The 15,020-nt window shown below is 41.4% G+C and overlaps 1 protein-coding gene across 1 annotated transcript in view; it reads right to left on the reverse strand.

Moving 5' to 3' along the window:
* LOC148021626 (exocyst complex component SEC5C-like) overlaps window positions 1-15,020 on the reverse strand; it is a 161,492-nt gene that overhangs the window by 40,057 nt on the left and 106,415 nt on the right. Inside the window, exons 17-19 of the mRNA XM_087697090.1 lie at window positions 3,121-3,217; window positions 2,963-3,040; window positions 2,805-2,861 (exon numbers count right to left, since the gene is read on the reverse strand). Coding sequence (XP_087553216.1) covers window positions 2,805-2,861; window positions 2,963-3,040; window positions 3,121-3,217 — 232 coding nt within the window. The remainder of the gene's footprint in view (window positions 1-2,804; window positions 2,862-2,962; window positions 3,041-3,120; window positions 3,218-15,020) is intronic.

The raw sequence follows: 15,020 nt of genomic DNA on the forward strand, positions 1-15,020 counted from the left end.
TGCTCCAATATAGATCCATATATCTTGGCTAAAGTATGACCGATCATGATAGTCCTGTAGTTGCTAGGAATCAGGGGATCACCACTTTTAAATAACGGAATTATAGTATTGTCTGACCAACTCATAGGGAAACCTTCACATACTACTCTATTGAACATACGTGCTAATATGGGTGCTAATATGTCACAAGCATGTGAGAAATGTTCTGCTACTAGTCCATCCTCATCCTGTACCCTCCCATTTTGTAATCTATAAATTGCATCCCTAACCATTTTCCATGTGAAGAAAGACCACTATGTTGGCCTACAAGCTTGTGGGGGCTGCATAGGTGGCTGTCCTGGCAGGTCATATAGTTGTCTCCCATAGTCAAGCCAAGCATCTAGTGATGTAATCTGTATGGGGGGCTGTCTTTCATGAAACATATCCCGCCCCAAAAATAGCTAATATATCTCTGCTTCTGCTAAACAAAGGGGTAACATGCATATGCTGCAAGTGCGAGAAAAGTGGAAAAGATATGATTGTACTGAGTGTGTGATAGTTGGTCTGACACAACGTCAACCTCTCATCAATGTCATTGTGTCATGCATCTATGGGTCAATTTTCTTGATGTCTATGGATACCTCTAGGTAGTATAAGTCAGAGAAGTTCATCTATGAGATATTGAAGAATGCTATTCTTGATGATGTTAGGCTAGATAGTGTAGTGCAAGTTTGAATGGACAATGTAACAAATTGTGTGACAGCAAGGTAGTTGGTGAAGTGAGAGCAGCCTCATATCCTTTACACTTGATGCATGTGCCACAATTTGGACCTTTTGCTTGAAAATATTGAGAAACTTCTATGGGTGAAGCTAGTACTAGTAAATGCTACAGTGATTGTGACTTTCATTAAGCACATTCATCTAGCATTGTTTAAAAAATTCCACATGAAAGAGTTGATAAGACCAGCACAAACAAGGTTTCCTTATATGTTTATCATACTTGCAAAGCTTTGGATGAAAGGATAGATAATGGGTTGTATAAAATGGTTGTCAATGATGACTACAGCAGAAAAAAGTCTAACCTACCATGAAAGCACAAGAAATGGTGGCCATTGTTTTAGGCTTATCATTTTGGTAGGATGCAAGAGATATTCTCAAGACTTGCACACCCCTTTTGAAGATTCTGTCTAGATAATAGAGAAGGGACCCCTATGGGACTTGTATACAAGCTTACTGATTGAATGGTGGAGAAAACAGAGAGTATAGATGGGATCAATTTCTCAAAGCTAACAATATAAAGGCCTATGCATTGATAGATGGAACGTAATGCACTCTCCATTGCATATTGCAAGTTTTGTGCTTCCTCCTATCTAGAGAGAGAAAAATCCAAATAGCGATAAAAAGGCGCATGATGGATAAATGGTTGTGATAGAGTATAATCTCCCTGCTTTGCAAGAGATTACTCAGGGAGAAGAGGACCTTTCAGCACCTTTGCAAGAGATTACTCAGGGAGAAAAGGACCTTTCAGCACCTCTAGTTAGAGGAAGACTTAGGAGTGCTGTAGTTTTGAGTAGTTCCAATGTTTTGCAATCACATGGAGAGGCAGATGAGAATGATGAGGAGGATATTGGCATAGATTATGGGTATGATGATGATAAGGATCAGGATGCAAATCAAGCCTTGACGCTTGTTAGTAGTCATTGATTCACTTTTGACTGATGTTATGGCTCATACTACATAAAGTCTTGTTTTCCAGCCTTTAAGCTTTAGTCTTTGTTGGTCCTTTGGATGTAGTACTTGCTATGGTCTATCTACTTTTGCCTTAACTCTTGAGACTTGTTATTAGTGGTTGTTGAGTCTTCACTTGTTAGTACTTTTTGAACGTTGAGACGTTATGTTTTCATGAAACATGTGAACAGTGAGTGTGTAACTGTGTGACATTGTAATTTGTGATTATGGTGTTTGAAGTTTGATCTTTTGTGCTAGTTTGAAGTTAATTTTTTTAAGATTTAAAATGTGTATAATCTTTTTGTAAACATTTTAAAAGGTAAAATTAGGGCCACATACTTCCATACCCATATGCATATGCCATTTCGAAACGTATAGAAAAAACTATGGATGTGGCGCTTTACATGAGACATCTCCAGACCATGTTTTTGCACTATCCATGTTTGCAAAAGCTTATTCAGTGGCCGTCTTCTTTCTTGGACTCTGTTTTTCTTCTTCTGCATTTGGGAACTTTTTTGAGATCTTTAGATATTTCCTAGTCAGATTAGAGCTTTTGAATCTACTATTTCTAATGGTTGCTTTTACTTAAAAAGGTCTCTACACCAATCTCTTCCTGATGGCCTTGTCACAAACAGATTGGATAGACCACAATATGATCTTTTTCACAAGCGCATTTAAACTTTTTAAGGCTGCACTCACCTGCCATGTTTAGCCATGTTACATTTATAGTTAGATTATTGTGCACATGTGCACACGTACACATGCATGTCCACACATCGAGAGTACTTTTCTTTTTCGGACAATCAAAAGAAACAATGCTTAGAGTCCCTTTTGTTTTAGGGTGTACACCCACTTGTGAGTCAATAGTGCATAACTTGCACATTAGGTCTTAGACTTTGTCAAGTACAAAAAGAGAAGAAAACAACTACCACGCCTTTTGCGACTGAACAGAGACAATCCTTTGAAGATAAAGAAAAGAACTACTAAAGATTTTTCCATTGAACAGAGAGAATTGAAATTCACAACAAAGCTTACAGCAGCATTACACGTTTTCCAGCTAACCAGGATCACATTGTGAGAATCCAAATTGTTTATACCTCTGCATGAACGGCAATAAGTGGATGAAGCAATTCAACAGCAGCATCACGAATACCCTGAAATAGTAGATGCAAATGTCTTAGTATTATTGGAGGATTCCTTCACAAACATTGGCATATGACTGAACAACACAAAATAGACTAAGAACCACAGGCACCTTCACTGGGGGAGCAGCACCCCATTGGAGCCCATCCTCCAAAAAGTAAGCAGCTGCAGCAGTTCCTATAAGAATTCCCTGTAAAGATAGGTAAATGCATAAACACATTTCTGGGTGCTGTGGGGGATCCTTGTCACAAAAGTAAGCCAGTCTCCTACCTTTGGTTGAACATACTGTCCAAGGATAGTTGTTTCTGATGTAGCAAAGGCCTCTACCACCATCTCTGAACCAATATCACTACCAGGTTTCGCTTTCCTAAAATGGAACCATTTGAAATAGCTGAGACCTAAATTACACCAACAAATAGATACTTCTCTCATATACAATATAATTGTCACCAGGATTTTAGTGATCACAAAGAAACATGTTTTTTTCTTTAATGATTCAATCAGAAATCTAGTAAACACAATGATAGAGGGGATATGTTTCAGGTTAACTTAAGGAATGCTCAAATCAGAATAAAGAACAAATAGATCCACTGAATATGCAATATCCATGTCAACAGACTCAAAATTATGAATAACCAAGTTAAACCAAAATGCCATCCTAAAGTCTAATTTTGAGCTCTCTTCAAATGTGGGAAGTTCTAAGAAATCCCCCGAAGGTTCAGAATTGCAAAACTCTAAGAGGTTAAATGCCATCCCAAAAGATCCTGCCTTAATTTTCCAAAGACTTCTTTATGCATAAACACTGAATTATACAGCCCCCAACTGCAATAAAACTATAAATACTCTATTGGAAGGAAGGGTAATGTATGCATAATTCCAATGCTTTCATGAATGACCATTTTATGCCTCCACACACAATCTTTATAATGCTGGCAAAGATAGTACTATCATGTCTCTACTGCAGTTGCAGAACTTTAGACCATAGTTGTCAACCATACGATAAGATAAAATATGGTACTAAATGGTACCTTATGATTTTATAAGGTACGGTACGATACTAACACAAAAAAATAATTAACATGTTTTTAAAAAAAACCATAAATCATTAAATGATAGAATACATGTTTAAAGTGAAAATAGCCATTTCATTACAAAATAAGATGAATACATGAGGGTGGACCGTGGCCATTGCAGTCGCATGGGCTGCGCAAAACATGTGATACAACTACAATCTAGTACATACATGGATGATGGTCCACGGATAATGCATCATAGTGTCATCATGCATGTGGATACAATGATAGTAGATACAAAAAAGAAAGAGACCTATGAATCTATGACAAGGCATTACTATCATCATCATCATCATCATCATCATCAAAACCGTCTAAGTGTTCATCAAGAGAGTTTGAGGATGACTCCTCGGCATCCAATGATGAGACACACTCATACTCATCCTCATGGATGAGGTTACCAGCATCATCAAATGATGGCTCCCTAGATGCCGACTGTGTACGCAAGGGGGAGATGTCATCGCAAGGGGGAGATGTCATCATGAGGCACGAGATGTAGGCTACTAGAGCCCCACCTTATATATGTCTACAAGCCACTTGAACCACCCCTTCTTGATATTGGAGGGCGCCGAATGACCATGCCCCTACTACCACCTACTCGAACTCCTCGCCCACGAGCCTATTGACTACGAGTGTCACGAGTATCTCTTGCTATAAGCTCTCTATAGAGCTCTGCAAAAATCATCTCCTTCTCCTCATCCATCTCCTGATGTACACTCGAAAGAGTGTTGCCCGTCAACTTGAATGTATCAACATTCACCTACACAATGCATATAAGATTGTAAATGTTAAAGTCTAAATTGTAAAGTATCAACTTCAAAGCTCAAAGTTTAAATTTTAAATTTTATGGTTAGTGTTTAAACTTTATCCATACTCATCATAGCCCTCATCGTGCATAAGTTAGCGTGGTAATAGACTAGCCATTCTAACTAGTGTGTGCTAAGCCGATTGCGAATCTTCGTGTGAATGAGAGAATAGGCACAACAATTTCTCCCACATACACTCGAAGAATCCTAGGCAAGGGCCCTCATTGACTAAGGGCTAAAAAGGATCTCCAATGCGTATCCAAAGTTTTGCCACAAAAAAAATGCCTCATAAGTAACTCTCTCCTCCAATAAGTAGGAGAAGCAAAAGCCACATGCCCTCTCTTATCTACATAGCATTGTGTGGTCATCCACACGGACCACACGAGTCAAATAAGCAATCTGATCCGAACGGAGCTCTCTATCATCCATGACCGCCAGCGACTTGTAGACCGGATGTACAAATGCGGCATAACCATAGATGCACTTATGCATCCATGCCCATCTCCTCTCTGCTATCTCTAAAACATATGCATGTTGTGTTTTTATGATAACTGTACAAGCACATGTCTCCACCAATGCTGCTCTAAAAAAGTGCATGAGAAGGCCCATGGTGGACCCCTTGCAATTACTCATACGTAGCACCCTATAAAAGGAAGTCACGACAATAACGACATGGACTTTCTGCAAAACTGCTCATTAGGGCACAAGCACTGCATCGCTTTGGCCTCCTCTATCTCATGCTCATCCCACTCATTCCATAGAGTAGACACCAATGTCTAGTGAACCACACCTCATAAAGGCGCTCTAGCAATAACCGCGTGTAAGCAAACTGAGTTGATAAAGACTTCTTCAACTCCACTGTGCTCTGCTCACAATATATCCGAAGCACCTTTACCTTTGCCGTAAAGAAGATGACAACTGATGTAGCTCTGCGGAACCCCCTCTTCACCCACTTAAGCTTCCCAATGACTTGCATATGGAGTCCATATAATCGTGGGAAACTCAGCCTCAAGCAAATGGCCCATGCACTAACAATTCGATATATTGTCTGTAACAACTTGCATCACATTCGAGGGACCCACCTACAACCACAATTTACAAATTACAAGTAACAATACTTGGAGGTTAGAGAGAGAGAGAGAGAGAGAGAGAGTGTGTGTGTGTGTGTGTGTTAAGCTTTTTAAGTTTCAACTTTCCAAATTCAAGAATAAAGAGAGATGAGGGTTAGGGCCCAGGGGAAAAGAGAGAATCAAGATAGATATTAGACAGAAATTAGAATAGGGAGATAGATAGTTAGGTATAAATCAATTATCACGATTAAAAAAAAGTGAAATAAATTTAAAAGGCAATGTATACCTCAATGATAGCTTACCGAATATAGTGGTAGATGAATGCGCCTGTTGTTTTCCTCCCCCCTCTTGCTAGTATCTACGGCCCGCAAAAAGTGTGCCCAATGGATATGAGATGAGTATGTTGATAATGCCTTGTTTCTTACAATCACTCCATCCATCGATGAGAATGAAGCAACCATATTTTATCCATGCGACCTAAATAGGATCAAGGGCTCTATCAATCCTCTCCTCCTCTTCATCAATCTTTTTCATCCTCATATCGTTCTATGTGACACCGGTCCATCCTTCACATGGACTCACATTGGCAATGCCTTTTACCATCTTTCATTGCTCTTGCTTTAGGACATTGATTGCAAGATTACACTCAATCACCTTGCGTGCAATTTTAATGTCCGCAAGTCGTTGCCTTTCTCTAAGAAGGCAACTGATCCACGCATATGACCGGAAGCTTGAGAGAGAGAGAGGATTGTCTCTCCGATGGTGCCGCATGAGCCTCCATTCTTTGTCTTTCAACAGAGCTAGATGCAAATGTGGAGCCCCCACCACCAATGGTAGAGGCCTCTTCTGCATCGATTGAAGATATGTCCACATTCGATGCTTCCTCGTTAGTAGACATAGGAATTGGTGCCGATAAGCCACTTTCTCCTCTTGTGTATCCCCCTCTCATCTTGGCAAGAATCTCATCTCTGATCTTTTGAGGGATCTCCTTGCATGGAGCAACTTGGCCCCCTGTCTTGGAAAGATGTTGAAAAAGTCGGGTTTGCACCACTTGTATAGCGACTCCCGCAATACTCTGCATATCCAATGGTGGGAGTTGGACTTCTTTGTATCCCTCTCCACATGGATCGCATGCAAATTGAAGGCCTAGTGCTTCTCGCGAGTCATGGTGCCAATAACGGACGGAGAGGCCCGAAGTGGGGAGAGAGAGAGAGAGAGAGAGAGAGAGAGAGAGTATATTAACGTCTCTAAAAGGCCAATGTGGCCTATGAGACCAAAGCAATACATACAATGATGGTGTGTTTCTCATCTAGAACGAGAAAAAGATGAAAAACACATGCCTATAAGACTTTTTTTTTTTTGAAATAGTGTCCTATAGAAGGGAAGCATGTCAATGATCTCAAAGTGAGAGTAGAGAAAGGAAAACTCTCCATCAATGATATGTCTGTTCTCTAAGGAGATGTATCTCTGCATGGTTGAGGCGTCTCAGCATCTGTCTCTTGTGGCGCTCAATGATGGCTTTAATTTGTCTGTGGTGTGGATGTCTAGGCCTTCGTCCGGGTGGACGTGGGCGCCTAGACCGGCTAAGTGCCACTGCTCTATCCAAAGGGACACCTACAGAAGATGAGATCCAATGATGATGTACTCCTATAGGCTGTGTGGCAGTAGTAGTGGTATCTGCCATACTCTGTCGTGTATCAGTGAAAAAGTCAGTGACTGCTCTCTGTCTATATGAGCCGAGCTGTGGGGGCCTCCTACTCCATAGAATTGTTGCTCTGCGCCTTTGGAGCTCCAAGAGGAAGAATCCCAAGCATCTCTAATCCTCAAACTGCATGATCCGTCTCAAGGGTCCAAAACCCTCTCGAAACAGACAGTGGTATCTACCTCGTATGTCATAATATACAGTGCATCGGCAGATATAGTGTTCCTCTGTCTCTGGCTCTCTGTCACATAGTGGGCATATGCATTCTTCTGTCTGTATACCCTCCCATCTGTTTGTCTCAATCCTCAGGTGGTGGGATGAGGTGTGAATCTGACCAATAACTATGCGTAGTCCATGAGACAGCTGTGTGTCCATGTAATTGGGTCGGGTGATGAAACCATCCTCAAATACCTGAAGGAAGTGGGTCTGGTAGTGTGCCATCCTCGTGCCATGGGAAGAGGGGGGTCGGATCCAGGTCTTCTCCGTATCTAACTTCAGTATGTCTGCTCTGATCACATGGTTTAGCTCTGATCGGCTTAGGTCAAGTGTAGGGCAATCCAGGCTATAGTCAAAGGGGGGTAGTCTATCAATCTGCAGCCCATGTAGACTCATCCATGTACTCATTTGAGCATACCAACAGTGTCTGTCACCGTCTGCTGCTAGTTGTCTAGAAGAGGCCAGGGCTAGCCATGGGTATCTCTATCTTGGGGGAGCTCCCATAGTCTATGTATGAAAGTCATTGCCTGGACCAAGGCCTCAACCACCATGGGTAATGCTCCCAACTCACCTCTGATAATCTCATGTGGAGTCGAGTTCTTCGCTCGTATCATACGTGAGATCATCATGACCAGTGGTCTTTCCATATGCTCCCATTCGTCATAGTATTCCTTCTCTGGTCCATCCTGGTCTCCCAAAGGCTGTCTCCTCGTGTGAAAGAGACTCGGACCCCAAATAGCTACCCCATATAGGAGTGTGGGTGTAACCAGGGTGTCAAAAAGCCATAGTTTGGTGCGCGGCTCACGAAATTGTATGTGAGCACATTGCCTCTCCAAAGCACCTAAAGTTGCATATGCTTTGCCAAACGAAACTTTGATGTCTCTCTCCAAGAGAACTGTGGTCCCTTCAATGTGACCCCCAGATAGACATACTGCCTAACCATCTCCACTGACTCTCCATCAAAACTGGCTCTCTATCAAAAGAGAGAGAGAGAGAGTGAGAGAGAGAGAGAGAGAGAGATGCTCGAGTCTTGACTCTTGAAACTTGAAAGTTGAAAGAGAGGAAGAGACCCGAGGGTTGGGCTAAAGTTGAAAGAGCACGAGTGAGAGAGAGGGGATGGGAGATGAGAATGGCAAATGCATTGATAGGGTGTGGGAAAGAGGGGATAGGAGATGAGAATGTCAATCACAAATCAATTAACGGTCCAAGATAGGAAGATGAGAATGGCAAATGCCTGCTGAATTGGTATGGAAGCATGGAGGAGAAGAGCATCTTTTGTAGATAAGAGAGGGGTCAAACAGTCAAAGAGGGGTCAACAGCCAAAGAAGGCTGCCAGCTAGATGGAATCCAAGGAGGGCTGGGGGAGGGAGAGCATAGCTGGAAAAGGGGGTGAGATGAGATATCCAAGGCTTCCCACCCCCCCCAAAGTGCCATGCAGACAGAACGCGCAGATCAAAAGCCCAGGTGGTACGCAAGAGGCACGGCAAATATCTTCCTGTGGACTGCTCTTCTCCTCCCATCCTACTACCCCTATATGCAAAACCCTAGCCCATCTCCTAGCCTCTTCTTCCAAAGTAGCATTCATACTTCAATCTTGTTCACTAATGTTCCCTTATTCTTTCCTACTATATCAATCCAAGGGGTGGCCTCTTTTATTTGTTTTTGTGTTGTCTTTGCCACTTCTGCCCATGAGTGAACCTCCGTTTTACATGCCTTTAGTGCCTCTTTCTCTTTTTCTAGTTCTTCTTGCATGTTCTTTTTTTCTTTTCTTATATGTATTCAATTCTTCCCTCAGTTCTAAGATTTCAGATTTATAAGCAACTTGCATTTCAATTTTAAGCATGTGCATTTCGGACAACACTTGTGCCTATAAGTCATTCTTAATCTTTATTTGCATGTCTGGCATTTTTGCGTTCTGATTTACTATTAGTTTGGCTTTGACCTACTCTCGTATTTCTTTTTCCAATTCCTATCTCATAATTCGTAGTTCTGATCGAATCATGGGATGAATTTCTTTTTACTTACTTTCATTCGTGGTGTGTGAGGTCTTTCCATGCCTATCAAATACTGGGGAGACGGTCCAATCACGGACCCTACGGCGATACGTCTTGTACCATGTGTTCTTAGAAGGGGCATTGAACATTGCTTCCATGGACAGTTGTGTTAGTTCTTGATCAAATTCATCTCCCAAATATTCATTTTCCACAGTTTAATGCTTACATTTGTTTTTGCAATATCCATCTCTCACACACTATGTCATAAGGACGTGTGTTTTTGAAACCTCACTTAACATGTGGATTAACTTTTAATCACATGATTAACTAAATGTTGCACATGTGAGGTGCAACTGGGGTTAGGGTAAATTTATGAGCTTGGGACCCGAGAAAATCACGGAATGTCAAAGGCAAAAGTTGCTATAAGTTATGCCGCACAAGTACTGGGTAGTATCTGGTGCTAGTTGTTGGCCTAGGTCATTCATTTGGCCATAAGTATCAGTTGGTGATACAAGAGAAGTGACGTTTAATAGTACCTAACGCCAATCTGATAGTCAAAGATGGCACAAAGACACTCAGGAATGGAAGTTGCCTAGCCAATTTAATTATTGGCCAGTCAGATTATTTTTTGGGCCACTGAAATAATTATTAAATTAATTTTCAGTATTTAAAGACTGAAAATTAATATTTAATTATGGATAATGCTAGAAAAACCATTTGGAAAGGTTGCCACTTGTCAAAAATGCCCATGCAAGACTGAAAAACGTCTTTAGAGGATGGAGAGGCATTTTTAGTGTATTCAGCCTACAAGAGAGAGGGAGGAGATGTTGGTATGATTCACAGCGGAAGGTTGGTTACACACTATGTGCAAAGCCACTCAGCTTGTACCCTACCCCATCAAATCAAAGCAATATCCGTGATTCTTGCAAATTTCCAGGGTTTCCCTACCCCCCTCACTAAACTTTTGCAAGCCCAGTAGTCTTTTATAAGCCCAAATGCTTTCACACTATTTACAATCACTGCATTACCGCATACTCCAGGACATGATCAAAATCAAAGTCAATGCATCATTGTCTAGTCCACAAGTCATGCAATCAATACATTCACCCAGGTCTGCATTCATGTCATTCTCAGTACATTCATGTCATATCAATCTGAGTACATCTGCAATCTCAGTACATTGGCATCTGAAATCTCAGCACATTACTGAGGCCTGCATTCACGTCAGTTGGCACAGCACATCAGGCTTCTGAGCACACTCACATCAGTATGCACAGCGCAACAGTCACTCCTGTGTGTTTCAATCAGTACCCTGCTGATCAGGGTTTTGACGATTAGCCATTACGGTTTTCTGTGTCCTCAGCTTGATACGCAGGCCCAGATCACACAGACAACCCATTGTCAGTTCAGCTGCGTTCAAACTGTCGCAATCTGTCTTGAGCCAAGCACAGGTTTCAGCCACTCTTCCACATTTACCAGGACAGGCACAGCCCCTCTCAGTTAAACACAGTATTCAGACTTGAAAACCATGGGGCGCAGTCTATGGCAGAGCTGAAATATAACCTGCAGAACCTGACGACCTGTAGTGGAGAGAGAGAGAGAGAGAGAGAGAGAGAGAGATCCTTGGTGAGTCGTGTGTGAGGGTGAGAGGATAGAAGCTCAGCTGAGAGTGCAGTAGACAGTATGGATAGTGAAGCACAACACCTAATGCAATAGGCTGAAAGAGTGTGAGCTGAAAGTACAAAGTACAACCCTTAAACCTTAGGGTTGTAGGGGGTGTTCACACCCGAACACAATAAGTGCCCGTAAGTGTGTGCCATAAGCACATACGAAAGAAGACAATTAAGTCTGGGGGAAAAAACCTCTCATACCGAGAGTAAAAAGTGCCCCAGTGTCCTACTGATCACCGACACTCCTTTGTGAGTGAAACCCAACAAACCCCCCTGGAATGAAGAGTGATCAAAAGTACAAGGATCGTTTGCCACCAAAGGAGATCAAATTTAAAGCATTGCGAAATGCTTCAAATTTGTCAGGAGGAAGAGCTTTGGTGAAGATGTCTACCACATTACTGGTGGTAGGACAATAGACAAGGCATCTGATATCACCTGCATGTAGCCTCTCTCTAACAAAGTGATAATGTATCTCAATGTGTTTCATGCGCGCATGAAACACAGGGTTCCGTACCACTGCAACGGCACTCTGACTGTCAGTGAACAAAGGAGTAGGCTCCGTAATACATACATCCACATCAGCTAGCAAGTGTCTAATCCATACGCATTTAACTGTGGTAGTGAAAGCTGCCTTGTATTCAACTTCACATGATGATGTGGCAACAATGGATTGTTTCTTGCTAAGCCAAGATATGCAAGATAAGAAAGAAACAATTGCCACTAGTGGAGTGACGTGAATCATAATTACCAGCCCAATCAGAATCATTGTAAGCATGTAACTGGAGTGGTTCCCCCTTGGCATAAAGCAATCCAAGAGATCTAATACCCTGCAAGTAACAAAAGACACACTTAACAGCTTGCCAATGTGACATATGTGGCTGATGCATATATCTGCTCAGGGCTGAAACTACAAATTGTATGCCCGACCTAGTGTTGCATAGGTAAATAAGGCATCCAACTGCTGGAGCACATGTGTGTATATCAAACAAATCATTGTCATCATGTAATGACAGCTTTACTCCAAGTTCCATTGGTGTATAGAGACTAGCTTGCAATCCTGTAAGCCAAACTTCTCAAGAAGTTTACCAATGTATCTTGGCTCTGATAAACCAATACCTCTAGCATCATGTATGAACCGAATGCCCAAGTAATAATGCAAAGACCTCAAGTTTGACATCTCAAAAGTTTGCTGCAAATTTTGTTTAAATGTTGAAATCTGATCAACATGTGCACCTGTAAGAAAAAGATTATCAACATATAGACAAATGATCAGCATGTATCCCCTCTCTTTACATACGTAAATGATAGACTCAAATGAGCTGTTTATAAACCCTTGGCTCAATAAAAAGGCATCAATCTTTGCATACCAAGCTCTAGGAGCTTGTTTCAATCCATATAAAGCCTTTTTCAGCTTGCAAACCAAGTGTTTGGATCCCTCAACTGCAAAACCAATGGGTTGTTATACATATACTTCCTCATGAAGTTCCCCATGTAAAAATGCAGTTTTAATATCTAACTGATACATAGTCCATCCATAATGGGCAACCGAAGCAACCATAGACCTGATCATAGTATCCCGAAACGGTGTTTTAGGGCTGCCGAAACGGACCAGTCGTTTCGGACCAAAATGGAAACAGCAAACTAGTGTTTCAGCATCTTGCAGTCCGTTTTGGGGCACCACCGCCTCCTCTTCTTTTTTTCTCCTCCTCCTCCTCCTCCTCCTCCTCCTCCTCCTCCTCCTCCTCCTCCTCCTCCTCCTCCTCCTCCTCCTCCTCCTCCTCCTCCTTTCTTCTTCTTCTTCTTCTTCCCATTACCTAAAGGTTGATCATGGCATCGGATCCATATTGGAGGCACGTCACTCCAATCAAGGGATACAAGGGCTCTAGCAGATCAAGGGCTCTAGCAGATCAAAGAAGTGGCAGTGCAACTATTGTGGATTGAAGAAATCAAGGAGCGTTACACGTGTGAAAGACCACTTGGCATGCGTTCCCAACAAAGACATCGGGCCTTGTTGTCCAGACTACAATTACCAGTTGTTCATTGATGTTGATACTTATTACTCAATAGTTACTAGAGTCTAGAGACTAGCACACAGTGCTCAATGCTCACTGGACTTTGGACTTTTGACAGATTATTCACATGACGTGGTTACATGCATCATTGTATCTCGATTTCACTTATTATGCATCTTGATTCTTGTTCCATTGTTCTTGATGTTAGTCTCCATTGTTCTTGATGTCAATCTTCACTACTCTTTAGATCATAGATGATTCACGAGTCATATAATTCATTTTGTTACCTTAAGTTTTGAAAATCAAGTCTTAATTGTGTGTTAAAGACTAGCACACAGTGCTCAATGCTCACTGGACTTTGGAGTTTTGACAGATTATTCACATGACGTAGTTACATGTATCATTGTATCTTGATTTCAATTGCATCTTGATTCTTGTTCCATTGTTCTTGATGTTAGTCTCCATTGTTCTTGATGTCAGTTTTCACTACTCTTTAGATCATAGATGATTCATGAGTCATATAATTCATTTTGTTACCTTAAGTTTTGAAAATCAAGTCTTAATTGTGTGTTAAGTTGTCTTAAGTTTCAAACATTGAGTCTTGACTCTTCAATCTTCACTCGTGAGTCCTGATATATGTAATGAATCATGATTTCAATCATATGACATGAAGACTCAAAGTTTTGTATGAAACTTGGGTATATGTTGTTGTAGATATTGATGTATTTACATATCCACATAATACTATATTTATTTTAATGTACAATCCGAAATGCCGTTTCCCCATTTCCAAAATTTGGCTGAAACTCCAAAACTCCAGTTTTTCCCGTTTCTGTTTCCCCCGTTTCCAAAACTCCCTCGTACTATGGACTTGATGGTAGTCATTCGGGAGGTAGGAGCACATGTCTCATGGTCAATGCCTTTCTTCTATGCATAGCCTTTGGCTACAAGCCTTGCCTTATATTTATCAATGGATCCATCTGCATTCCGTTTCAGCCTTCCCAAAGGGCAAAGACACTAAATCCCATGTTTGATTCTTAATGATAGGATCAAATTCAGCTTGCATTGCTACCATCCAATGCACACTTTATTGTGTATCCTCAAAACATTCAAGCTCCTCGTCATCAACTGTACTTGCTGCCATAACAAACTCCATGGTATGTGTAGTATCATGCATACGAGCTTGCCTTCTAGTACGACCAGCCATGGGTGCATCCAGATGACTATCTTTCATAGTATGTAAATACCATCTAGGCATTTGTCTTGCCTCCTGACTGTGCACAAGTCCTTGCTGAATTTCAGTTTCAGCACTTTGCTGAATATTCAAACAGCCAATGGCTGATTTTCTGCATTTTCCAATGGACCAACTGGCTGAACATTAAGTTCACTTGTTGAAACTCCAACTGAATCACCAAATGAAATGGGCAGCAGCCCTTCAAATACATCACGGGCAGCTTGATATGTGTCAAAACCAGCAAGGGACAATTCTGATTTTTCATCAAATAGTACATCCCTACTGACAAACACCTTTTTAGAGACAAGATCATAGAGTCTGTAGCCTTTTCTCTCACTACTATATCCCACAAAAATGCATTTGACAGCCTTCTTATCCAACTTTTTTCTGAGT

Source organism: Lygodium microphyllum, chromosome 17 (assembly GCF_053477565.2).
Source record: "Lygodium microphyllum isolate KBCC chromosome 17, Lygodium_microphyllum_v1.1.10, whole genome shotgun sequence".
Lineage (NCBI taxonomy): Eukaryota > Viridiplantae > Streptophyta > Polypodiopsida > Schizaeales > Lygodiaceae > Lygodium > Lygodium microphyllum.